The sequence below is a fragment of the Microcaecilia unicolor genome, chromosome 1 (genome assembly GCF_901765095.1).
Source record: "Microcaecilia unicolor chromosome 1, aMicUni1.1, whole genome shotgun sequence".
Taxonomy (NCBI): domain Eukaryota; kingdom Metazoa; phylum Chordata; class Amphibia; order Gymnophiona; family Siphonopidae; genus Microcaecilia; species Microcaecilia unicolor.
Window position 1 is genome coordinate 525360217 of NC_044031.1, and position 27452 is coordinate 525387668.

A 27452-nucleotide genomic window follows, 5' to 3' on the forward strand; every position below is an offset into this window, starting at 1 on the left:
CCCCGCGGAGCGGGGGAGGGACACCACACCCGCCGATGCGGGGGGATCTGGCTTATCCTGCAACCGCGGGAGGAGCTGACTGACCCTAACACCGCCGAAGCGGAGGGGTACAAAGCTGCCCTACAACCGCACGAAGCGGGGAGGGAGTGCCGGCAGAATTTAAATCTCAATCCAGCCCGTTAAAACGGAGGGGAGAGGAATGCAGCAGCTCACTGTAACACAAACTTGTCTCAACTCTTGAAGAATCCAAGTGAAGAAGAACTTGAACACGAAGTCCTCCTGAAGTAACTGAAGGCTAAACTTGAACCTAAAATTCAACCAGAATATAAACAGTACAGATATCTGGGAGGGGCTATGGATTGATCAGCTATGATTAATGGAAAGAAAATTATCAGGTATGATACATAATTTTACCTTCCATATCATCAAGCTGATCAATCCATAGACTGGTGGGATGTACCGAAGCAGTACTCACCCAGGGCGGGACATAGAATCCCTGACCGCAACACTGAAGCTCCAAACCGGGCCTCCGCCCGAGCAGCCACAGTCAAGCGGTAATGCCTGGCAAAGGTATGGGCCGAAGCCCAAGTTGCCGCCTTGCAAATCTCTTCCAAGGAGACGGACCCTAAGCCGCTGCAATGGCTTCCTTGCCCATCTTGCCACTGTAGGCTTAGAAGCCTGCAGACCATTACGAGGACCTGTAAACAGGACAAACAGATGATCCGATATCCGGAAATCATTGGTCACTTCCAAGTATCTGATGATGACTCGTCTCACATCCAGAAATTGAGAGCAGAGTATTCCTCTGGGTAGACCTCCCTACGAAAGGAAGGGAGACAGAGCTGCTGAATCACATGGAAGCGAAAAACAATCTTGGGCAGGAAGGAAGGCACTGTGCGAATACTCACTCCTGCCTCAGTGAACTGCAGAAAAAGCTCTCGACATGAGAGCGCCTGGAGCTCGGAAACTCTTCTGGCTGAAGTGATAGCCACCAAAAAGACTGCTTTCAACGTCAGGTCTTTCAGAGATGCCCTCGACAAGGGTTCAAAAAGCGGCTTCTGCAATGCTCTTAGCACCAGGTTCAGATTCCACGCAGGCACCACTGAGTGCAGAGGAGGGCGCAGGTGATTAACTCCCTTGAGAAAGCGCACCACATCTGGCTGCGAAGCCAGGGAAGCACCCTTCAGGCGGCCCCTGAAGCAAGCCAGAGCCGCTACCTGAACTTTCAGGGAACTGAGCGACAGGCCTTTGTCCAGACCTTCTTGCAGGAACGCCAACACTGAAGAAATTGGAACAGTGAAGGGAGAAAGTGAGCCTGCTTCACACCACGCTGCAAAGATACGCCAAACCCTGGCGTAAGCAGTAGAAGTAGAGCGCTTCCTCGCTCTCAGCATAGTGGCGATGACCTTGTCTGAGAAGCCCTTCTTTCTCAGACGCTGCCGCTCAATAGCCAGGCCGTAAGACCAAAGGGGGAGGGATCCTCCATCACCACGGGACCCTGATGTAACGGGCCCTGCTCCACTGGCAGCCGCAGAGGATCGCCGACTGAGAGCCTGATCAAGTCCGCATACCAGGGACGTCTGGGCCAATCCGGACCCACCAGGATTACCCTGCCGGGATGCTTTGCCACCCGGTCTAGCACCCTGCCCAACATGGGCCAGGGCGGGAACACATAGAGAAGCTCTTGTGTCGGCCACTGTTGGAGGAGAGCATCTACTCCCAGGGATCGAGGGTCCCGTCCTCTGCTGAAAAAGCGCGGGCACTTGGCAATTGGCTGATGACGCCATCAGATCTAGGCTCGGCTGGCCCCAGCGCTTCGTGATGTCCAAGAACGCCTGAGCAGATAGCTGCCACTCTCCGGGCTCCAAGGTATGGCGACTGAGAAAGTCCGCCTTGACATTCATGACTCTGGCAATGTGGGCCGCTGACAGCTGTTCCAGGTTCGCTTCCGCCCACTGGCATAGATTCATGGCCTCCTTGGCTAGAGGGGCGCTCTTGGTACCTCCCTGGCGGTTGACATAGGCCACAGCCGTGGCATTGTCCGACAGGACCCGTACAGGCTTCAACACCAGTACCGGGATGAACTCCAACAACACCAACCGAATGGCTCTGAGTTCCAGGAGGTTGATAGACCACTTGCCTCTGCAGGAGACCAGAGCCCCTGCGCTGTCCTTCCCAAGCAGTGGGCTCCCCAGCCCATCAAAGAGGCGTCTGTCGTGACGACAATCCACTCCGGGGTCACCAGAGGCATTCCTGCAGACAACTTGTCTGTCTGCGTCCACCAGCTCAGCGCCTTGCGCACTGCTGGGTCCAAGGGAAGGCGCACAGCATAATCCTCCGACATCGGAGTCCAGCGCAGCAGCAGAGATTGTTGTAGTGGTCTCATATGAGCCCTGGCCCAGGGCACTACTTCCATCGTGGCCGTCATAGAGCCCAACAGCTGCATGTAGTCCCAAGCCCGAATAGGGGAGGCTACTAGGAACTAGTCCACCTGAGCCTGAAGCTTGACAATCCGATTTGTCTGGCAGGAACACTCTGCCCACTTGGGTGTCGAATCGAACTCCCAGATACTCCAGGGACTGAGTCGGGCGCAGCTGGCTTTACTCCCAGTTGATGATCCACCCCAGGGAGCTCAAAAGAGCAACCACCCGGTTCACAGCTTTGCCGCACTCTGCATAAGAGGGGGCTTGGATCAACCAGTCGTCCAGATAAGGATGGACTTGAACTCCTTCCTTCCTCAGGAAGGCCGCGATGACCACCATTACTTTGGAGAAGGTCCGCGGAGCAGTAGCCAACCCGAACGGGAGGGCTCTGAACTGGAAGTGTCGGCCCAGTACTGCAAAACGCAGAAAGCGTTGATGAGGAGGCCAGATGGGAATATGCAAGTACGCTTCCTTGATGTCCAAGGATGCCAGGAACTCTCCTGCCTTCACTGCCGCTATAACAGAGCGGAGGGTCTCCATGCGAAAGTACCGAACTTTCAAGGCCCAATTGACCCCTTTGAGGTCGAGGATAGGCCGTACAGAACCTCCTTTCTTTGGTATCACAAAGAAAAAGGAGTAACATCCCTTGCCAAGCTGATTTTCTGGCACCGGAACGACCGCCCCCAGGCGGATCAGATTGTTCAAGGTCTGCTGCACTACCACAGCTTGACCGGAGACTTGCAGGGAGAGAGTACAAACCCGTCTCTTAAGGGTCGGCAGAACTCTAGCTTGTAGCCGTCTCTGATGACTTCCAGCACCCAAGCGTCTGAAGTTATTGTGGTCCACTCGCCCATAAACGAGGACAGCCGTCCTCCAATCTGTACTGGGGCGTGGACCAAGGCCCCGTCATTGGGTACGAGACCCTGGGGGAGGACCGGAGGGGACACCTCCGGGACGGCGGTCTCTGCGAAAGGAATGCTGCTTGGGGGAGAAGTTCCTCTTGAAGGAAGAGGGGGCAGAGGAGCCCGACCTGCCCGGGCGGTACCGACGGGCTTCCTGAAACCGTCCTCTGGAGGTACCAGGGCGAGTACTAGCCCGAGCCCTGACCTCTGGTAACTTCTTGCCCTTAGACGTGCCGAGATCGGTCACGATTTTGTCCAGCTCGACCCCAAAGAGCAGCTTGCCTTTAAAAGGCAATCTAGCCAGGCGGGATTTAGAGGCGTGGTCAGCAGACCAATGTTTCAGCCAAAGCCACCGCCGCGCAGAGATTGTCTGAGCCATGCCTTTCGCTGAGGCCCTCAAGACATCATACAGCAAGTCTGCCAAATAGGCTAAGCCCGATTCCAGGGCCGGCCAATCAGCCCTCAAGGAAAGATCGAGGGGAAAGCCCGCTGCACCATAGTCAGGCACGCCCTGGCCACATAGGAGCCGCAAATTGAGGCCTGCAAACTTAAAGCAGCTGCCTCAAAGGACGACCTTAAGGCCGCCTCCAATCTTCTGTCTTGGGCGTCCTTTAGGGCCGTGCCACCTTCCACCGGCAACGCCGTTTTCTTAGTCACCGCAGTGATTAAAGAATCCACGGTAGGCCACAGAGAGGCCTCACGTTCACTTTCAGCCAAAGGATAGAGGCGGGACATAGCCCTAGCCACTTTAAGGCTCGCTTCCGGGACATCCCATTGAGCCGCAATTAAGGTGTGCATGGCATCATGCACGTGGAAGGTTCTAGGCGGGCGCTTCGTCCCCAGCATAATGGCAGAGCCAACAGGGGCTGAGGGAGAGACGTCCTCCGGAGAGGAAATCTTCAAAGTGTCCATGGCCTGCACCAACAGGTTGGACAAATCCTCTGAGCTAAAAAGCCGCGCTGCAGAGGGGTCATCCGCTCCATCCGAGCGGGGATCCGTCTCCTCCAAGGAATCCGCAAAGGACCGTTGGGAGACCTCAGATACGCTGCCCTCATCTACATCGGAGGAGACAAAGTCCTCCAAGGCCTGGGAATCAACCTGAAGGCGTTTACCTCTGGGAACCTCAACCTCTTTACCAGACGAGGGAGCAGGGGCAGCGTTTTGCATAAGGAAGGCCTGATGCAGCAGCAAAACAAACTCGGGGGAGAAACCCCCCAGACTGTGTACTTCCGCAGCCTGGGCAACCGCCCTAGACGCACCCTCAACCGGCGCTCGCAAGAGCGGGGGAGAGACATGCTGCGCATCCAAAATGGCGTCCGGCGCGAGACTCCGTGAAGGAGCCGCGCGGGAAGAACGGCGCTTAACTTTAGCCGCTTTTGTGCCATCGCCCAAATTAAGGGCGTTCATGGCATTAATGTCTCCAACCTCAAGGGCGGCCCAAGAAGAAGCCGTCCGAGCCGCGTGGCCGGCCAAGATGGCGGAGGCGAGGAGCGGGGGATGGGCGTTTATGGCGGGAAAAACCGCCACGTCGGAGGAAGGACCGGGACATTCATCGGTCACTAAAGTGTCACCCAACAAGGGCGAATCAGGCTTTAAGACCCCCGCATCCCTCTAGAAGCGCTCAAGCGATCCGGGGAGCGACTCTTTGCGCCCTCGCCCTCCGACGCCATATGCCACGAGGAGAAGAATCGGGGAACCCCCTGCCCGCTATAAAAAGGTAAAAATTACCTGCTTGCCGCTCCGAGCTGTAACGACCTGGTGTCCCAGTGAGTAGCTGCAATAAACGTTTAAATAAACGTCGAAATAAACGCCTTTAAGGACGTTCAAAATTTTTTTTTTTTTTTTTTTTTTAACGGAGCCAGCGGGAGGGGGGAGAAAAGGAGGGACCTGGCACCACCAGGTTTGCACTTGCTCAAAAGAGCCCTCAACCCCAGGCACTCAACAAAACCTAAGAATTAGGCTTGGAGGCCTAGCCAGAGCTGCTGCTGTGTGTGACCACCACCTGCTGAGATAGAGAACATACTGAGGAGTTTCCGGCAGCACATGACCACATATAGGGAGGCAAAAGTTTGCTCTCTATCTCCACCTGCTGGTAGATGGACACAACCCACCAGTCTATGGATTGATCAGCTTGATGATATGGAATCTGCACTTAAATACACCCCCAGATATTTAATCCCTGTCCTAGCCTATCCCAAAGGAAAATCCACTAAGGAAGTGCTACTGCAGGGAGCAGTGACGGGCAGGGCTTCCGACTTTCCAAAGTTAATGCAGAGTCCCGCAAATTAACCAAATTCCCGTATGAGCCCCATCACCACTGGCAACGTATTTGTTGCATTACTGAGAAGTAGCAGCATGTCATCAGCAAACAAATTCACCCTATATTCGCATTCCCCCACCCGAATACCCTCTAACCTCTCCTCCTGTCGAATTCGGGCCGCCAGTGGCTCTAAGGAAAGTACAAACAGTAATAGGGAGAGAGGGCATCTCTGTCTAATGCCCTGTCCCAAAGCAATGGGGGACGTAAGAGTGTCATTGATGATAACTTGGGCCGAGGGATTACTATATAGTACCCGCACTGTAGGATTATACCACTGGTGATACTGATTGGAGAAATCTCCCCCCAGAGTCACCCGTGGCCAAGGTTCCCCAAACAGAACTATCTGCAAGCAAAATATTCTGTACTCGGTCTAGGGAAGGGGGGGAACCTTGGATTGGCCCTACACCAATTACTTCCGATAGAGAGAAATTAAATTGAGAAAGCAGGCTGAAATATATATATCTATATTATAGATAAGAAATATAGATAAGATACAAGTATAGAAACTCTGGCAAAGCTTTAGCTGAATACAAAAATACTGGCTGATAAACTTACAAACTATATTGTCACACTACACACTCTGTTCCTTACTGGTTACCAGGTAAAATTACACAACTGATTGGAATGCTACAACTATGTTACGAGGTAGTACGGTTGTTAGCAGCTTATCTCCTGATCACGGTATGACTATACCTAGTCTTTTGCTCAGGTAATTACCACTCACTAAACCCCGAAGAAAAGGAAATAAATCACCGTGTCTCTCACCAGGCTGACCTCCGGGCAGTCTCTCAGGAGTTGGCACAGGATACTTCACAGACTCAAGCTGAGTTCCAGCAAGTCAGTCAGAGCTAGGACTGGTACTCTGCAGCAGACAGGGAGGGCACACGTCACTCCTTGCAGGTAGCTGAACCACACGGTACTTTTCTCCAGATACACAGTTCAAGATGGTGGACCTTATCAGGTCTCTCCGGTCTTCTTTCCAGCTTCCACCCTCTTCCAAGGATTCCGACTAACTAATTTCTCCTTGTTCCCACTTTTCCCAGTACCTCTCAGTCAGGTGACTGCAGGAACCCAATCTGTATCTTCCTCAGCTCCCTGCATGGCAAGAAGGGTCCGTTGTTCTTGACCTTCAAGTTGTTACATTGTGGTATGCATTTTCTGTTTCTCACCCGGCTTGCTGGAGCCTTTCAGCTTCTCAGGGAGATAAAAGGGGGCTGGTTTGCTCACTGCATGTCCTTGGTGTTACATGTCTGCTAGTGATTTTCCAGAAAGCTGAATTAGCTAAATCACTGCTGTGCAGGTCATAGGTTGCAGTCGCCATCTTGATGTCATAGGATTACGCAGGCCAAGACCAGCAAAGTGAGACACACAGGGAAATACCCCTACAGCACCCAGTCCAAGAAAGCTCCCGATATACCTAAATGCTGAAGGGCCCAGAACAAGTATTGCCAAGGTACTTTATCAAAGGCCTTTTCGGCATCTAGACTGGCCAGGATGGCATCCCCAGATCTCCTTGCCCCTTCACATAACACTCTACACACTTTGAAAATATTAGCTGATGCGAATCTGCCCAATACAAATCCCACTTGATCTGCGTGTATGAGAGTGGGAAGGAATGCTCCTAACCTATCTGCCATGACTCCTGCCAGAATCTTAAGATTATGGTTTATTAAGGAAATGGGGCGATATGATCCCACCAGTTCAGGGTCCTTTCCGGGCTTTGGTAGTACTGTGATATAAACATGATTTAATGTATTGCCCATTCTCTGGGAGTCCCGAATATCCTCACACATAACAATAAATGGAGGTATAAGAATATCCTGAAGAATTTTGTAAAATTCAGACCCCAACCCATCTGGACCCGGGGCCTTAGCTAGTTTTAATCTCTTGATGACTCTCTGCACCTCTTTACCATTTAACGGCGCATTTTTGCCACCTGCTCTTCAGTGAGTCTAGGCAACTGCAGCCGATCAAAAAAGGTCTCGTATAAAAACTTGCAAACTCTGTATATATCTCAGATTGTGTACTATGAAACCTCCCCATGGCGTCCCTTATCGTGATGTAACTTTTGTCAGAACGTGGACGTACCACCGATGCCAATAATTTTCCAGTTTTGTTACCCCACCTGTGTAATTTATATTTATATAGTCTGATATTATTCATTGCCCACTCATTTAAGAGGCTTTTCAACTCTTTTCTCTTCTCTAAATATAAAAGACGGTTAGTTTCCACCAGTTGGGCCAATAAAGCGTGACGAGCAGCTTGAAGCTGATCTGCCGCTTCCAGCGTGGCCTTTTCCCTCTTTTTTTGAAGTGATGAGGTAAATGCAATAACTTTATCCCTAACTACTGCCTTAGCCACTTCCCAAAATAAGAGGGGTCCCCACATCTTCCACCCAATACTCAGCAAGGTAGTCCATCCATACTTTACGTAAATAAATCTTAAATTCCATATTCTGGTACAAAGCGGGGTTCATGCGCCACCGCTGGGAGCGAGACGCTGTGCCCCACTGCATATCAACCCACACCGGGGCATGGTCTGATACTTCTGCCTCCCCTATATCTGCCTGTGAAACAGATCGTAAGAAAGCCCTAGATACCAATATGTAATCCAGGCGAGAGTGTACTTTGTGTGGGTGGGAAAAAAAAAGTAAACTCCCGTTCCTCCTCATGTAACAGTCGCCATACATCCAGCACTGCTAATTCCTCCACCAGGTAGTTAACACCCCTGTGCATGTGGTCACTTATAGGTGGTCTGGGCAGTTTACAATCTATAGAAGGATCACTTGTGATATTAAAATCCCCCCCCCACTATTAGAGGGTATTCATCCATTACAGCCAGCTTGGCTCTAACCTGAGAAAAAATTGCTGTGAGTATATGTTAGGGGCATAGAGACTATAAAACGCCATCTTGGACTCCTGCAGCACTCCTGACACAATGACCCACCGTCCGTCCGTGTCTTGGTATGTGTTATGGAGTGTAAAGGCCAAAGATTTTGTAATTAATATGGCCACTCCTCTTTGTCGGTCACTGAAGGAGGCATAATACACCTCCCACCCATTCTCTCCGCAACTTAGCGTGTTCTACGTTATTCAGATGCGTTTCCTGCAGTAACGCTACATCCGTTTCCTTCCTCTTAAGATATTGTAATAGTCTGGTTCGTTTTATAGGAGAATGGATGCCATCTACATTTAGTGTTACTACCCCGTAGCTTAGCCGCAGGCATAATAATGATGTTCTAATTGAATGTCTATAAACTTACAGTACACTATTGGCTCAGGGGCCTCCCAGCACAACCCCCCGCCCTGCCATATCTCACGGAAATACCAGAGGAGACACCCATGAGGTACCATAAACATTTGTACCATTGTACTTTGCATCCTAAAGAGACCTGTCCCCTCTCCCTTACCCCAATATCCCCACCCAGCCTTCTAGTTAGTCCCCCTCCCCAAGCCAACATCACACCACCCATACACATATCAAGGTTGAAATCCCAACAATCCTACCTCCAGTCAGCTTCCCAATCATACCAATTCTTCCCCCCTCCCCTAACCCTCTTCTTCCCCTTCCCCCCCAGCACCAAAACCAACCAGTACTACATAAAAAGAAACATCCCTGATCAACCAAACCAAACCACCTAACTAGAACTGATCAAGTCCAAAGGAGTCCCCTTCATGCAGCACTGCACTGAGTGAGGCCGCAGGAAGTCACTTGTGGAAGAATGCTTGAGAATATAATAAAGATGAGCTGTTTTCCAAAATGTCAACAACTCGACCAGGAACTTGATGGGTAAATGTCCAATGCTCAGTTTCTTTCTCCCGATAGCAATGCGGTATCTCAACCTCCATGCCTCCCCCCATTCTTAGCAAAATAGGAAGCAGTTATTGGATTTCAGCAGAGAAGCATTAGAGTGTCACTTACAGCTTATCCACATAGAATTTTAGGTCCAACGGGTCAGTGAAAAACAAATTTTATTATCGTGGGTTACCCGAAACCTTGCTGGGTATAGTATAGCATACCGAATCCCTTTAGCAAATAAAGTTTTGCATTGTTGGCCCATCTGGCATCTTTGTTCCGAAACACGTGTGGAATAATCTTGAAACAGCAGAATTTTTGCTCCTTTATAGTCCACTGTACGTTTCACACGGTATGCCCGCATCAGTTTCTCTTTATCAGCATAATTCAGGACTTGTGCCAACACCGGTCTCGGACGCTGCTCCCCCTTCTCTAGCCATCCAAACCCGATGCATCCATTCAACCTGAAGAGGGCTGGGAGACATGGAAACGTTTAGATGCGTAAGAAGCCACGTTTCAATAAAGTCCCGCAACTCCTTATCTTGGACCGACTCGGGTATGCCGATTATCTGCACATTATTGCGTCAACTTCTGTTCTCCAGATCATCCGTCATTTGCACCAGTTGTTGTGTTAGTGTTTCCACCGCCTGTACTTGACTGTCAAGGGCCTCTGATCGATCCTCCTGTCTGCAAATGCGCTCCTCCGCCTGCTGTAATCGCGTCGCCTGCCGCTCCAAAGTTTCCTTGATATCATCGACTGAGGCCTGTAACTTAGAGAGGCGGTCGTCCAGTACTGCTGTAAGTTGCTTGGTTAGTTCTCTTATCGCCTCCTCCTGCAGTGTAACCACGGAGGACTGATGTACCGCCATCTTGGGGCTCCCTGGCTGCACGCAGTCTCTGATAGGCTGTGGCGCTTTCGCCGGCTTACCCCCACAGACCTGATGACTTGCACCGTCCAAACTCCTCCAAATAACAATGCTGGGGTCAAATACAACCTCGCAACCCTCTTTATGCTCCAGGGGGGAACTTAGAAATCAGTAATTTTGCAGATTATACGCTGGTGAGGTAGAGCGGAGCAGACGAGTGTCTTCTCAGCCTGATGGCATCACGTGACCCCCTCTATCCCCTTCAACTTCTAAGCAACTTGTAAATCAAAGGGAAAAAAAAACACAATTTGAAGTGCCTGTATACAAGTGCTAGAAGCCTAAAAAATAACATGGGAGAGTTAGAATATATAGCACTAAATGATGAGGTAGATATAATAGGCATCTCAGAGACTTGATGGAAAGAGGACAATCAATGGGACACCGTTAACAGGATACAAAATTGTATCGCAATGATACAGAGGATCATATGGGGGGGGGGGGGGGGGTTTGCGCTATATGTTAAAGAGGGAATTGAGTCAAATAAAATAATCATTCCATATGATACAGATAGCAGTGTGGAATCATTATGGATACAAATTTCATATTTGAAGGGAAGGAGTATTCTTGTAGGGCTGTGCTACGCTGGAAAATTGGGCAATGCTATAACAATGGGTGATTTCAACAACCCTGATATTGACTGGGTAAATGTTACATCAGGGAGTGCCAGGGAGATAAAATTTCTAGATGTAATAAATGACTGCTTCTTGGAGCAGCTGGTTCAGGAACCAACAAGAGGGGGAGCCATTTTGGATCTGGCCCTTAGTGGCATTCAGGGCATAGTGCGAGAAGTAGCAGTGTTGGGTCCCCTGGGAAACAATAGGTATAACATGATTAAGTCTGAGCTACTATCAGGGATGAACCAGCAAAAGAATTCTACTGTAGCTGCATTGAATTTTCGAAAGGGCAACTGTAAAAAAAAGAGGAAAATGGTTAAAAAGAAACTAAAAGGATCAGCTGCAAAGGTTAGGATACTAAAACAAGCGTGGATGTTATTCAAAAATACCATCTTGGAAGCCCAGTCCAGATGCATTCCACGTATTTACAAAGGTGGAAAGAAGAGAAAACATCAGCCAGCATTGTTAAAAGGTGAAGTAAAACAGGCCATTACAGCCAAAAGGCTGTCCTTCAAAGAATGGAAAAAGGACCCAAATGAAGAAAATAAGAAGCAACATAAGCACTGGCAAGTTAGATGCAAAGCATTAATAAAAAAGGTTAAAAAATAATATGAAGAGAAACTTGCTTCAGAGGCTAAAACTCACAGTAACAACCTTTTCAGGTACATTAGAAGTAGACAGCCTGCGAGGGAATCCGTGGGACCGTTAGATCACGAAGGAGCAAAAGAGGCGCACAGGGAGGACAAGGCCATAGCGGAGAAACTGAATGAATTCTTTGCTTCTGTCTTTATGGAAGAAGATGTAAGAGATCTGCCTGTACCGGAAATGGTTTTCAAGGGTGATGAAGCAGAGGAATTGAAAGAAATCTCTGTGAACCTGGAAGATATACTGAGCCAAATTGGCAAATTAAAGAGTAGTAAATCACCTGGACCGGTGGGCATAAATACAATGGGGTCCTCAAAGAACTCAGGCATGAGTTAAAATCATCCGTAGTACATCAAGATTGGAGGGTGGCCAATGTGACACCAATTTTTTAAAAGGGTTCTAGGGGTGACCCAGGAAATTAAAGACCAGTAATCCTGACGGCGGTGACGGGCAAAATAGTGGAAACTATTCTAAAGAATAAAATTATAGAACACGTAGATGAACATGGTTTAATGGGCCAGAGTCAGCATGGGTTCAGCCAAGGCAAGCCTCACCAACTTGCTTCATTTCTTTGAAGGCATGAATAAACATGTGGATAAAGTTCCTCATGAGAGGCTCCTGAGAAAAATAGAGTGTCATGGGATAGGAGGCAAAGTTCTGGTGTGGACCAGGAAATGGTCATTTCTCTCAATGGAAGAGAGTGAACAGTGGCATTCCATAGGGATCTGTACTGGGACCAGTACTATTTAACATATTTATAAATGATATGCAAATCAGAATGATAAGTGAGGTGATCAAATCTGCAGATGATACAAAACTATTCAAGGTTGTTAAAATACTTGTGGACTATGAAATACTGCAGGAAGACTTTAGGAAACTGGAAGACTGGGCTTCCAAATGGAAAATGAAATTTAATGTGGACAAATGCAAGGTGATGCACAATGGAAAGAATAATATGAATAACAGTTACCTGATGTTAGGGTTCACACTTTGGAGGTCAGCACTCAAGAAAAAGATCTGGGTGTCATTGTAGATAATACGCTGAAATCTTCTGCTCAGTGTGTGGCGGCGGCCAAAAAAGCAAACAGAATGCTAAGAATTATTAGGAAAGGGATGGTGAATAAGACCAAAAATACTATAATGCTTTTGTATCGCTCCAGTGAGCATTGTGTTCAGTCCTGGTCGCCGTATCTCAAAATAGATATTGCGGAATTAGAAAAGGTTCAAAGAAGAGCAACTAAAATGATAAAGGGGATGGGATTCCTCATGTATGAGAAAAGGCTAAAGAGGTTAGGGCTCTTCAGCTTGGAAATAAGACGGCTGAGGGGAGATATGATTGAGGTCTACAAAATCCTGAGAGGTGTAGAATGAGTAGAAGTAAATCGATTTTTTACTCATTCTGAAAGTACAAAGACTAGGGGACATTCGAGGAAGTTACATGGAAATACTTTAAAAAAAATAGGAGGAAATATTTTTTCACTCAACGAATAGTTAAGCTCTGGAACTCTTTGCTAGAGACGGTGGGAACAGCAGTTAGCGTATCTGGGTTTAAAAAAGGTTTGGACAAATTCCTGGAGAAAAAAATCCATAGTCTGCTATTGAGACAGACATGGAAAGCAATTGCTTGTCCTGGGATTTGTAGCATGGAGTGTTGCCATGATTTGGGTTTCTGCCAGGTACTTGTGACCTGGGCTTGGCCACTGTTTGGAAAACAGGATAGTGGGCTAGGGAGCAACGATGGATATATAGGTTGAAAGCCCTAGTTCCAAGAGGGATGAATAATAGAATGGAATGGAAGGCTTTTTTGTAAATCTGATTACAATAGAGTAAGAGGTTGATTTTTAAGCATGGTTTCTGTCGGGTTGGGATTGTCAGGTTCCCTTTAAATAAACCGCGTAAGCAGATTGGTTGAGTCAGTAGGCGTCAGATTGAAAAAGTTGCCGCCATTTTGAAATTTATCAGAAAGACTGCACTTTAAGGTCTCAGGTAGGCTATTAGCTAGATACTGCGTTTCCACGTATTTCTTAGTTATTTACTCTCCCATTTTCTAGTTATACTTAATGCTGTGTATTTATTTTACAGAAAGACAGATGGGTTTGGCTCCTTAAGAAGCGGTTTAGCGAAACAGCAGCTCGCTGTCAGGCGCACCCACTGAGAACTTATACTGCATGGCAATTAAGTACTCCCTTATATAGAGGGGTAGTTAGCCAAGCATAACGCATAGGCAGCACAGACTGAGGTACTGGGCTTATGAGGATACTCGCCAGTTGTTTTCACCTACATAAGAGAAATATCTTTTGAAGTGACGGCTGAGCGTCTCGGTTCAAGCTAAGTAATATTGGCTAGAGCCAAGTATCTGAAGCCCTATCCTCAGTGAGTGAGTTATTCGTGAGAGGATTATACTTGTGAATTGTGACTGTGAATGGGATATCCCGTCTGCAAGTATCCAATGGTATATTATAAAAATGCACTTGCCTTTTTTTTTAAATGCCCAGTTGGGTATACATGCTAATCTCAACTTTATTAAATGTTTCAGACATATCCATCTACTTGCGCCAATGATATAACTGAATTCTATTATTTTGTCTCACTGTATTTTCAAATGTAAGCTACATTGAATCAGAATTTGTTGGGATAATGTGTGATATAAATGTAAAAAAAAAGTCTCTTATTTCTAACATTCTTTTTGCTATTGTTTTCAATAGTGTTTGCTATTGTTTTGGGCGAACCAGTTTGATGTCAATCCGCCTACTGGCTTCAGCCCATATAATGGGCTAGATAGATTCATCCTATCTCCTGTTTTATCTAACCTCCTTGGTAAAAAGGGTGGAGGGAGTGTGGGTGGGTGGGTGCAGAGAAGAGAGAAAAAAAATTGGTAAGAGGGACATACATGGAGGAGTGGGGAAGGGAAAAGTGGAAACAGAGCACAAGGGATATAAGAGGATGGAGAGGAGAAGAGGACATGCTGCTCATGGTTATGTGTATCTTACTTAATTTTGTATCTAGAGTACGGAAGAAAATTAATTTATGTTACTTTTACTAGCATTTTTACTGCTTATAGAATCTGGATTTCTTGGGAGGGAATCAAGGTGACTGCGGCACAGCAAGGGCAGGGCAAGCTAGGGGTTAGGATGGAGGAAATTACTTGAGGTGGGGACGGGTTAGCTTGGATGGGTTAGATTTCTGTCCCCATGCAACTCTCTAGTGCAAACATCTCCTCTTAGGGGTAGGGTCCATCAGTGGAGACTTTGAGGCAGAACAAGCCAGAAATCTCCAAAGGCTCAATTACTCTACCAAACTTCTGCAACACACAGGCATTATGGAGCAGCAGAACAAATTCAGGGAAGAAAAAAGGTTGGAAGAAACCTCCAGAGCAGTTGACACGTGCATAAGGACCTCTGAAGCAGTGCTGGGTAAAGGAGCGTCAGTTCCCATATCACGCTGCTATAAAAAGGTTGCCGGATCACTTTCGGCCTCATGAGAAAGAGCCAGCATCTCTCCTGTGTGGGAAACTAATGAGGCCTCCCCAAACACAGCCCCTCTGCCAGAGTACAGCCTGCACAGCCACCCGGACACTGCCCCAATGCTGCTCTCTGCTTCCCAGAGCGGGGGCAGCTTTTAACAACTTTGGCAGCCATTGCAAAGAAAACAAAAGGCCGCAACTGACCCAAAGGTGAAAGAAATTTTACTCTCACCCTGGGAGAGCCAGCCATCAGGAATCCTGCCTATGAAACTCAGTGCTGCTGGAAGCACACTCACATCCTCTCCATTACTCAGCCCTTTATACTGGTCCAAACCAGTATCTCTCCTGTAGCCATGGATGTGGGCTTTAAAGACTTATCCCAATTTTTTTCAGCGAGGAAAGAGAATGGAGGAAGGGCTGGAGAGGGGAGAAAGGTGGGAGAGGGACCTGGTATCACCAGGTGTACCCCCTAAAGCCGGCACCGCTCAGTTGTGCACCCCAAAGCTCTACTGAACTGAGAGACCCAGAGCAGGAGCCACTATCAGTTGAGACCAGGAGCTTGGGACAGACCATCTATCCACCTGTTGGAGATAGAGAATACTGACTGATCAAGGAGCATTCCATCCTACAAGGCAGTGCAGCGCTCTATCTCCACCTGCTGGTAGATGGTCACAACCCACAAGTCTCTGGATTCATCTGCTGCTGATGCTAAGGAACTCACTATTTCATAAAAGCTTTCTTGGAAGAATAACTTCAGACTGGATTCAAGTAGTTATTCTGAGAGATGAACTCAATTTAGTTTTGAGAATTGCTGGAGAGGCAATTGATATGGTGTATTTTTGTCTGTGTTTTTAAATTATGTATGCTTGACTGTAACTCATTTTGGTTTTAAGCAGAATATAAATTTGGGGAAAAAAAAAACGAACTAGGCAGCATCCGCACCAGGCTCCATCAGATAACATCACCTACATGTGAGAACACATTTGGCCTACTTGTCCTCAGAGAATAGTGTTTCCACCCCGTGGGAGGGAGGTAAGGAAGAAAATCTCTCGTTTGGGGTGGGGGGGGGGGTAGGGAAACTTTTGGGGATGCCATGGCACTCATGGCTCCCCCCCTATTCTGTAGTTCATTTTAACTGTGCACAACTTCACCTCTTTACTTAGTTTCTGCAGCGTAAGCCCTTGAAGTTTTAATAGTTTATTTCTATGCACCAGGAATGAACACAAAATATTCAAACTAGTTCTGCCAACACTACAAAGGCTTCCCCAAGTCAGTGCAAAGGTTCTGTTTCAGCTCCCTCTCCATTCCTAAATGCACACTTATCAAGCAGTATGGGTGAAAAGATCTATTTTTTTCAGTCTGACTCTGATTTTCTCCTGCTTCTTTTGGGTTTCCAGCTCAAACTGAACCTGGCACTACTGGGCTACAAATCATAAATTCTCATTTGCCTCTACTCTGGATATAATCATACTCCCAAACTGGCTCAATCACAGCCAAGTACCTCAAGCCATAGCTCCCCCTCAGAACACAGCTTAAGAGGATCTTGTCTGACAGCTGAGACTCCTATCCTCTCGCAGTATTCCCAGCCCCAAACTATGACACAGAAACCCTGCAATCAAATCCCAGGTCAAAACAGGCCTAGAAGCTACCCATGTCAACTTAGGCTTTTTATGGTTCCATCCTCCTCATTTATGTCTTGTACCTCTTACAGTGTAGGGCCCTATCCTGAGCTCTTAGCTGACCATATAAAGTGTAGGAATGGCCAGCTCCAATCTTTAAGAGCACACAACAAGGTTAGTTTAGGTGATAGGTATACTTGCACACAATCGTGGTAACGCATGCCGATCTGTCATACATAATCATTGTGGATATTCTAAAACCAGATCTCTGTGTATGTTGAGGACTGCAGTTTGTCACCTCTATTTTAGATCATTCTACACAATATGTTGCCTCCAGTGCTCACATGCCCACAAACATACTGATCTACAATTTTAAAAAGAAGGTTTCCTGTTTACAAGCCCTGGATCAGTTCCCATTCTTAGATAAACCAAAGCTGAATACCCATGGACTCAAATACAGATTCCTAGCATATACATAATGAATAAAAGGCTCCACATAGTAAAAAAAAATTATGTGGTCTAAACAAGAATGGTAATATGTTATTAAAAATAGTTTGTACTGGCATGACTGATTTCACAAAATGCTTTGTTTCCTACCTTACCTAACAGAGTGTGAAATGGCCTGCAATCTACAGGAAGCCAGAGTAAGCAGTAAAAAACAAAAAGAAAGCAAGTTCCAATAAATCTAACAATTCAATAATCAAAAAATGAAAAGTGACATATGAAGCAAAGAGTTACATTTAACTAGCAACCATAAAAATAAAAATGTAGAGATGAAGGCTACACTTAGGACAAAAAAATCTGGACTGACTTCATTATCATTGATAACCAATGCAAATGTACGATATCTTTTATATCCTTTCAATCAGCCAGCGTACATTTATGAAACATGGTCGCCTTCATTTGTGATGCTTGACGTAGTATATTGTAATTACACTACAAAACATACGTGAACAAAACTTATTTCAGGTATAAAAGTAGCTGTTTTACTAGGACCTGATTATGTATGGGAATATGAGGGCTGTCTTTACCTTGTGAATAATTTGAGCAGTTTTTGGAAATAGACTAATCTTATTCTAAACTCAAAACAGGCCATATTTTGAAGGCATCAATCACTTTGCTGCTTAAGAGGTGTTTTTAGTGGTTTTGGTTTTAACTGTAAAAAACAAAAAATATGCTGCAAAAGTCAGTCACATAATAATAAAATCCAGCCCTTGGTATGAGGATGCAAAAATACCACAACAAACAAAAATATGACTCCATAAAAGCATCAAATACAAAAAAAAAACCAAAACCTAACACACAATTATAAATGACTAAGAGGTGATGAAAATGTCCCATCACTGGTTAAATTGGCAATTAAATGTTAACATGACAAAATTTCACAAATCTGACATACTGCAGCTGTACTTACAGCTACAGAAACAGTAATAAAAATGTATGGGCACAAAAGCATTAAGTAATTGAAAATTTCTTGCAGATCCTAATATTACATAGGATAAAGTGAAACGAAGTTTATTCTGTAAACTGTGGCATTACTTCATGTACTGTTCTAAATCACCAGATCTGATGGGAGCTTGAGGCACCCTAATAGCAATGGTATTGACAAGGCAGTCACTGGATAAAATAGTACCTAGGACTAGGGTTACTTTCAGTCTATGCCTTTTTTGGGGGGCTGCATGCAGACTCACAGACTTAAAAGGGAAGCATGATGCCTCCATCATGGCTTGACAGACAAGTGTGTAACCCTTCTTATTCACACTTTCTGACAGCCCTGGGTATAAAGGACTTTTTTTGTTCAAAGGCAAAATAGCATACATTAGATCCTGAATGTACCACAGGAGGAAACGTACTTTACATCCTCCAGTTTTTTGGTAATCACAGAGCCCACTGATGAAAAGGCAGCAGAAGCCTTCTGTCCAGCTTGAGTAAGTGTTTCAGATGTCTTCCGGTATCTAAATTAACAAAAAGATAAAAAAAAATCAGTAATTAAAAAAATAGTTTAAGAGTGAAAAAAAAGAAAAATGTAATATGTTAATTATAACTAAAAAGTTAATGTGGACCTTCTAAGTACCAAAAAAAGATTAAACAAACAGCTTGGTGGCCCGAAAGGCCATTTTGCAATACTGGACTTCCCTAGAGTCTCTGGCGTTTTGGCATTGGAGGAATCAAGTGCATCTGCTGCTTACTTGGAAAGTTCAAGAGGCGCGGAGATCCCCCAAACGTAGGCAGAAGTTCTTGTTGCTGTGGAATCCTTACCTACAAATTTTAAGTCCTCAGGGATGCAGCCTCATTATTGCCTTATTGAGTACAAATGTGACACTTTCATGTGATTAGGGAAGTTTTATCTCTCAGGAATCTGTAGAGGTTTTTTGTTGTTGTTTGTGTTAGGAAGGGGGGTGGGGTAGGGGGTTTTGTTCTTGATTCCTTAAAATATGGATTAGTTGATGTTCACTGTTTCGGATATTTTGTTCTTCATAAAGTTGTTTATACATTAAATAGTTTTAACAAATATGGAGGGGGTGGGGGTTTGGTAGGAAATGGGGAGATTAAGATTGTTAAAAGTTTGATGACACAATATAATATCTTTTTTGCTATGTGTTCTGAGTACATATGCTATGCTGGCTGTATGTTCACTCTGTATTGTCATCAATAAAAACTGTTGAAACATAAAAAAGATTACACTTTACTTGTCCAGCCAAGTAAGGACAGAGAAAGTACCTGCACAGAATATATAAACTGCTTTGGTTGTACCACAGAAAGGCAGTATATCAAGTCTGATACTTTTCCCCTTTATATATATTTTTTATTTTATCATTTTACTTAATTACATTCACATCACATAAATGTAAGGAAAAACAGAAATTAATATAAAGTAAAAAGAAAACATTTTCTCTCATCAATATATATTATATAATTGTCCACAATTGGGAGATCCAAGATCAGGAAAACAATCTCAAGAAAATAAGAAAAACTCAAAATGGTTAATCTTACAATTCACATTTTCTGAGGGAGGGAGGAAGGTTAATCAGTAATTGCAGCCGGTACAGTGGTAACTAAAGGAAGTTGCTGCAGAGGGTTCTTCATCTGTTCTTTCAACTTCACAAACTTAGGTTCAACAAATAAGTAATAAGGAAATAAAACACTTACAAGGGAATCGCACTAGGAAGGTCCCACCTAGGGCAATGATTCCTGGCTTAAAAGCCAAGAATTCACGCCGCCTAGTCTGCGATTCCCTTGATATGTCAGGAAATATATTCATCTTTGAACCCAAAAAACTATCAGCCATGTGTCTGAAATACAATTTCAAAACATTGTTCCTATCTAAATAAAAGGGGAAAGTTACTAATAATATAACTATCTGTAATTTCTGATAAAGAAAAATTTAAGGGAAATATAAATCACTTTAGACACCAGAGGGTGGCTATCAGAAGGTATTTGCAAAATATCAGAGAAATATTTCTTCAACAGTTCAGTAGCTGATATATAGGATGTTAAAGGAAAATTTATCATTCTCAAGTTATTTTTCCTTAATTGGTTCTCCAGAAATTCCAATTTTTACAAGAAACATAGCTGTCCTTCATTACCAAATTAACTGATTTTTCGTACAGAAACCATTTTTAGTCAAAGTCTCTATTTTTATATCTTGGACTTCTACTTTGTTTGATAAGTATTAATATAAATTAACTCACATGTTTATTCCTGAAAATTTTTCAACATCTGAAGAAGAGAGTTATTCACACTCTGCAGCACTTCCCATAGCACGTCCATTGTGACATTATTGGCTTCACCAGATCCAATTTCTCCACAGAAACCGCTCCAGATATCTTCGGGGGGGGGAAGAGCTCACTCTCCAATCCCCCAGTTGGTTTATTATCCAGAGTCGATGCTGCGCCAGGACCTCCTCGGGTCGCGTGAAAATCCTAATCCACTTCGGGCGTTTCCACTGTCGACCTCCACAGCGAAGCATTACTGTTTCCGGGTCTTGGAGGGGTCATGCCAGCAGGGGGACTCAAAGTCACTCCCTCTCCACTGAGATTCGGCGAAAAAGCCTTGCTGTTCCCCGAAGCAGAAACCGATATCCCCGAATCTCTCCAAAGTAGCCCTCTGAGTCATTGAAACACGGAAGCCCCTCCACCCCTACAAGGTGGTGTCCCTTCGGAGGGGCTTTATATTTTAATTATTTTACATACTACACATTTTACAATTATTTTGCATAATAAAAATAAATTAACCTTCCAGTGATGCATTGGGTCTATTTGATTTTGTTCTTTTGGGAATTTAATGAGTGGGAAATTTCAGTTATCAATGTGGAGGAGAGGGAAGGAGGAGGTTCAGGAGAGGGAAGGAAAATGGAGGACTGGAGATGGGGAAACGAGGAGGAGAGAGGGATGAAAGATCAGGATGGCTAATTGAGGTAAAAGAAGATAAATACTACTACTACTATTTAACATTTCTAGAGCGCTACAAAGTGTACGCAGCGCTGTACAAACACAGAAGAAAGACAGTCCCTGCTCAAAGAGCTTACAATCTAATAGACAAAAAGTAAAGCATTTAAATTTAAAATATTTAAGCAGTCAAGCACAAGAGAACAGTCACAGAAGGACAGAAGATGTTGAAGGGTGGTCAGTGTGATTAGGTGTAACTCTGGTTGGAGTAGTGGGAGAAGGTGATAGAAGAATAGAAATGGGTGAGGTAAAGTAATGAGTGGGTTGATAGGGAGGTTATATAAGACATGTCACTCTAGGGGTGGGTGGGTAGAGGGGTAGGGTGGGTGGAAGCAGGAGAAGGTATTCTCTGCAGCCTATCTGTGAGATGGAAAATGCTCTCTGAAGCTGCTGCTATGTTGTTAGTTTTCTCTCCCTGAAAGAGATCCAAGCCAAGATAAATAAGAAGTTCAACAATCTTTGGGGAAGCAAAGGGTAGAAGGTGGTGGTAGTGGAAATGGGATCAAAGGGGAATACTGAAGTGGGAGGAAGTAGTACTGGGATTGGGGTGGGGAGAAATCTGGAGAAATAAGGGACACGTCCAGGTTTGCTCCACCTCACATCCCTTTCTCCTCATTTTCATTCCATCCTCTTTCCTCTCTTCCTCCCTCAGTCCATTTTCTGCCTCATACAATTGCGCATGCCTAAGGTTCCTTCACAATACACCCTCCCAGACCATTAACTCCCATCCCATTTTACATCACTCACCACATCCCCATCTCCCAAATCCTCATTTGGATAATCCCCACCAAAGACTCTATATCCAAAATCCTACTTCAATCCCCTCTTGCTTCCCCCTCCCTTTATGAGGATCACACAGCAGGAGGACAAGCACAGCAACTACATATCTTCCTCCTCTGATGCCCAGGGCGTGCTTGCCTAGTAAAACTGAACAGCTCAGTACAGCAACTGACCAAAGAGTATGATCAGCATGTGGTGATGGTAGAGGGGACTAAAAAAGGTATCAAGGGGAGGAAGATAAATTTGCCATCATGGCATATTGTCTTCCAACTCTGTGACCTAGTTCAGCTGGACCCCCCAGTCTCCTACAAATTTCACTAGATAGGGCGAATTTTGCAGCCCTTCTTGCAGAATTATGGGAGACTCTAAAAATGCAAAATAGCAAACATACTTCATTGAGTGATTTTATCAACGGAGGAAAAGATCTCAGATGATTGGCTTACTATTGTTAATAGTTCCACAGAACTGCCAGGCGAACTTCCTCACCGCTCTGAAAAACCTCCTAATAACTGATCTTGGGAATTTTCATAACATTTTTTATAACTTTTTTAAAGGCTTCTTAAATGCTTTCTTTCATATTTATCAAATGAGGACTTTAAAGCAGAAGGACATAAGTACATAAGTACTGTCACACTGGAACAGACTAAAGGTCCATCAAGCCCAGCATCCTGTTTCCAACAGTGGCTAATCCAGGTCACAAATACCTGGCAAGATCCCAAAAAAGATCAATACATTTTATGCTGCTTATCCCAGAAATAAGCAGTGGATTTTCCACAAGTCAGTTTAATAATGGTCGATCAGCTTTTCCTTTAGGAAGCTGTCCAGACCTTTTTTTAAACCCCGCTAAGCTAACTGCCTTTACCACAGTCTTTGGCAACGAATTCCAGAGTTTAATTACACGTTGAATGAAGAAAATGTTTCTCCGATTCATATTAAATTTACTACTTGTAGCTTCATCGCATGCCCCCTAGTCCGAGTATTTTTGGAATGAGCAAACAAACGATTCACGTCTACCCATTCCACTCCACTCATTATTTTATAGACCTCTATCATATCTCCCCTCAGCCGTCTCTTCTCCAAACTGAAAAGCCCTAGATGCTTTAGCCTTTCCTCATAGGGAAGTCGTCCCATCCCTTTTATCAGTTTCGTCACCCTTCTCTGTACCTTTTCTAATTCCACTATTTCTTTTTTGAGATGAAGCAACCAGAACTGAACATAGTATTTGAGGTGTGGTCGCACCATGGAGCGATACAAAGGCATTATAACATCTTCACTTTTTTCCATTCCTTTCCTAATAATGCCTACCATTCTATTTGCTTTCTTAGCCGCCGCAGCACACTGAGCAGAGGGTTTCAACGTATCATCAACAACGAAGCCAAGATCCCTTTCTTGGTCGGTGACGGCTAACGTGGAACCTTCCATTATGTAGCTATAAGTTCGGGTTCATCTTTCCCACATGCATCACTTTGCAATTGCTCACATTAAACGTCACCTGCCATTTAGACGCCCAGTCTCCCTGTCTAGTAAGGTAATTTTTCACAATCCTCTCGCGATTTAACAAACTTTAAATAACTTTGTTTAGTCAGCAAATGTAATTACCTCACTAGTTAATCCCATCTCTAGATCATTTATAAATATGTTAAAAAGCAGCAGTCCCAGCACAGACCGAAGACCCCACTATCTACACTTCTCCTTTTAAACTAGAAACTGGGGGAAGGCAGACAGTCGCTCAAAAGCGCATGGTTCGGGATAAGGTATCTTTCAAAGATATCACCAAAACAGGAAAGATAGGGTATCCCAGCAGTGAGGTTGCAAGAGACCATAGTAGATCAGGTGTCCTTAAATAAAAATCAGACAAAGGAGTGCAAATTAATACTGTCAAGTACTGAGCATGATGTAAATAGGAACAACATTGTTTGAAATGCGAATGCCAGGAGTCTAAGAAATAAGATGGGAGAGTTAGAATATATTGCACTAAATGAAAAATTAGATATAATAGGCATCTCTGAGACCTGGTGGAAGGAGGATAACCAGTGGGACACTGTCATATCAGGGTACAAATTACATCGTAGTAATAGGGAAGATCGAATTGGTGGAGGGGTAGCACTGTATATTAAGGAGACCCTTGAATCAAATAGACTGAAAATTCTGCAGGAAACAAAACACATCTTGGAATCACTATGAACTGAAATTCCATGTGTAAAAGGGAAAAGGATAGTGATAGGAGTGTACTACTGTCCAACTGGCCAGGATAAACAGATGGATGCAGAAATGTTAAAGGAAATCAGGGACACAAACAAACTGGGCAACACAATAATAATGGGTGATTTCAATTACCTCGATACTGACTGGGTAAATGTAACATTGGGGCATGCTAGGGAGGTAAAATTCCTTGACGAAATCAAGGACTGCTTTATGGAGCGGCTGGTACAGGAGCCAACGAGAGAAGGAAAAATTCTAGACCTAGACCTTAGTGGAGCACATGATCTGGTGTGGGAGGTAATGGTTCTAGTGCTGCTTGATAACAGTGATCATAATATGATCGGATTTGATATTAGCTTTGAAGTAAGTACACATAGGAAATCAAATATGTTAGCATTTAACTTTAAAAAAAGGAGACTATGATAAAATGAGAAAAACGGTGGGAAAAACCTTAGAGGAGCGGCTGCGAGGGTCAAAATTTTACATCAGGCATGGATGCTGTTCAAAAACACTATCCTGGAAGCCCAGGCCAAATATATTCCGCGTATTAAAAAAGGAGGACGAAGACCAAACGACAGCCGGCATGGTTAAAAAGTGAGGTGAAGGAAGCTATTAGAGCTAAAAGAAAATCCTTCAGAAAATGGAAAAAGGAACCAACTGAAAATAATAAGAAACAGCATAAGGAATGTCAAGTCAAATGCCAAGCGCTGATAAGAAAGGCTAAGAGGGACTTCGAAAAAAGATTGCATTGGAAGCAAAAAACACACAGTAAATTTTTTTTTAGGTATATTAAAAGCAGGAAGCTGGCAAAAGAATCGGTTGGACCACTAGAAGACCAAGGGGTAAAAGGGGCAATCAGGGACGACAAAGCCATAGCGGAGAGATTAAATGAATTCTTTGCTCACCGGTCTATAATTTCCAGGATCCCCTCTGGAACCTTTTTTAAATATCGGTGTTACATGGGCTACCCTCCAATCTTTCGGTACCACGCTCGATTTTAAAGATAAATTACATATTACTAACAATAGTTCCGCAAGATCATTTTTCAATTCTATCAGTACTCTGGGATGAATACTATTCGGTCCAGATTTGTTACTCTTCAATTTGTCAAATTGCCCCATTACATCCTCCAAGTTTATAGAGATTTCATTCACTTTCTCCGACTCGTCAGGTTCGAATACCATTTCTGGCACCGGTATCTGTCCCAAATCTTCCTCGGTGAAGACTGAAGAATCCATTTAATCTCTCCGCTATGGCTTTATCTTTCCTGATTGCCCCTTTTACCCCTCGGTCATCTAGCGGTCCAACCGATTCTTTTGCCTGCTTCTTGCTTGTAATATACCTAAAAAAAATTCAGAATTGCTGCTTGTCGGTTTTCTCTGAGTGACTCAGTTTCACTGTAAGCTTTTTCGAGAGATAAACCGGCAAGTGTCCTGTCCACAAAGAGAATCCACATGTAAAATCTAATGCTACATGAACTATATTACTCCAGTTATTTATTGTGATTTATGGCATTTACCTGATTACAAACTCTCTGGCTTTCTTCACCCGGCAAGTCCAAATAAAACATGGCCCCCTGCTTTTTTTTAAAAGGAAGCTAACTTCATATACTGACTGGCTTCTTACCTCTTCATACTTGAACCTATAGGGGAATCTATCTGATTTTACTTAGAGAATTGTTTCGCTTAGAGGAACACTTTCCATTCTGCTTTATTGTTGAGACCTTTAGGAAAAGTCGATTGTAATTTGTATATCCATCTTTGTTCTATTTGTAATAATTTTCGGTCTCAATCTCCCCCTGTGATAGAGTAGGTTACTTGATCAATGACTAAACAATGGTAGTCTTGGAATTGATGTTGCTGTTTTGTGTTAAGCGCAACCACTGCAGCATCTATTTTCTGGTGGAGCATATTACATTTATGTTCACTTAACCTTTGTTTTAAAGCTCTAGTGGTTTTGCCCACATACATTTTCTGACAGGGACAAATTAAAACGTAAACTACATGAATGCTATTACAGTCAGTATTACTCTTCAAAAATATTTTTTGTCCATCAGATTTATGAATTCTTTGGCAATCAGCACGTTGGAGCAAAAAATGCATGCTCCACAGCTTTTATGTCCCATAATTTCTTCATCTGAAGTCACTGAAAAATCATTGCTTTGTAGTATTTCACTGATGTTGGTTTTATGGGAATAAGCTATTCCTAGTTGTTGGTTTTTAAATGCTGGATGAGTTTGTATGATTCTCCAATGTTATTTATTTTAGCCGCCAGTGGGGTTCCTACAGTGTATTGCACAATACATGTTTATATATCTTTAGGATCATCTGTTTTCTTGCAGCTCAACAGGTGTTCTCTATGATTGTATTTTGCTCTTGTATAGGCTTGTTTTAAAATTCTGTCTGGATAACCTCTCCCTAACAATTTAGCAGTAAGACAATTTGATAAATATGCAAGAAAGCATTTAAGAAACCTTAAAAAAAAAGTTATAAAAATGCCATAAAAATTCCCAAGATCAGTTATCAGGAGGTTTTTCAGAGTGGTGAGGAAGTCTGGCAGTTCTGTGGAACCATTCACAATAATAAGTCAAGAATCTGAGGTCTTTTCCTTCTACTACTACTATTTATCATTTCTATAGCGCTACAAGGCATACGCAGCGCTGTACACAATACACAAAAAGACAGTCCCTGCTCAAAGAGCTTACAATCTAGATAAGACAGGTAAACAGACAGAACAATTAAGGGTAAGGGAATAAGAGGTGAGGATAAAGGACAGGGCAAGTGAGTGGTGGTTAGGAGTCAAAAGCAGTGGTAAAGAGGTGGGCTTTAAGTTTGGACTTAAACGGCTAGACGTACAGGCTCGGGATGTCTATTCCAGGCGTGAGGTGCAGCAAGATAAAAGGAACGGAGTCTAGAATTAGCAGTAGAGGAGAAGGGGACGGATAAGAGAGATTTATCGACAGAACGGAGTACCCGATGGGGGGGGCGTAGGGAGAGACGAGAGTGGAGAGGTACTGGGGAGCGGCAGAGTGAATGCACTTATAGGTCAATAAGAGAAGCTTGAACTGAATACGGAAACGGATAGGGAGCCATTGATAAAATCACTCAATGAAGTAAAATGAGGTATGCTTACTATTTTGTATATTTTGAGTATTCTTCTCATCAAGTCATTTGCCACGTAGTGTTTTCAATAGCATTATGGGAGAGAAAAGCCATGTTTAAAGGTAGTCTTCTAACAAAAAAAGGGGGGGCAGTCTAAACAGTGAAGAATTTTTTTTTCGCAAGTTAATAGATAAAAACTTTAAAAAAAAACATT

General features: G+C 44.3%; 1 protein-coding gene across 3 annotated transcripts in view; it reads right to left on the reverse strand.

Annotated features, from left to right (window-relative positions):
- Positions 1-27452, reverse strand: part of TPD52 (tumor protein D52) — a 171599-nt gene that overhangs the window by 30117 nt on the left and 114030 nt on the right. For all 3 annotated transcript variants that reach the window (XM_030215874.1, XM_030215856.1, XM_030215864.1), the window contains exon 4: positions 18561-18662. In XM_030215874.1, the coding sequence (XP_030071734.1) occupies positions 18561-18662 (102 nt within the window). The remainder of the gene's footprint in view (positions 1-18560; positions 18663-27452) is intronic.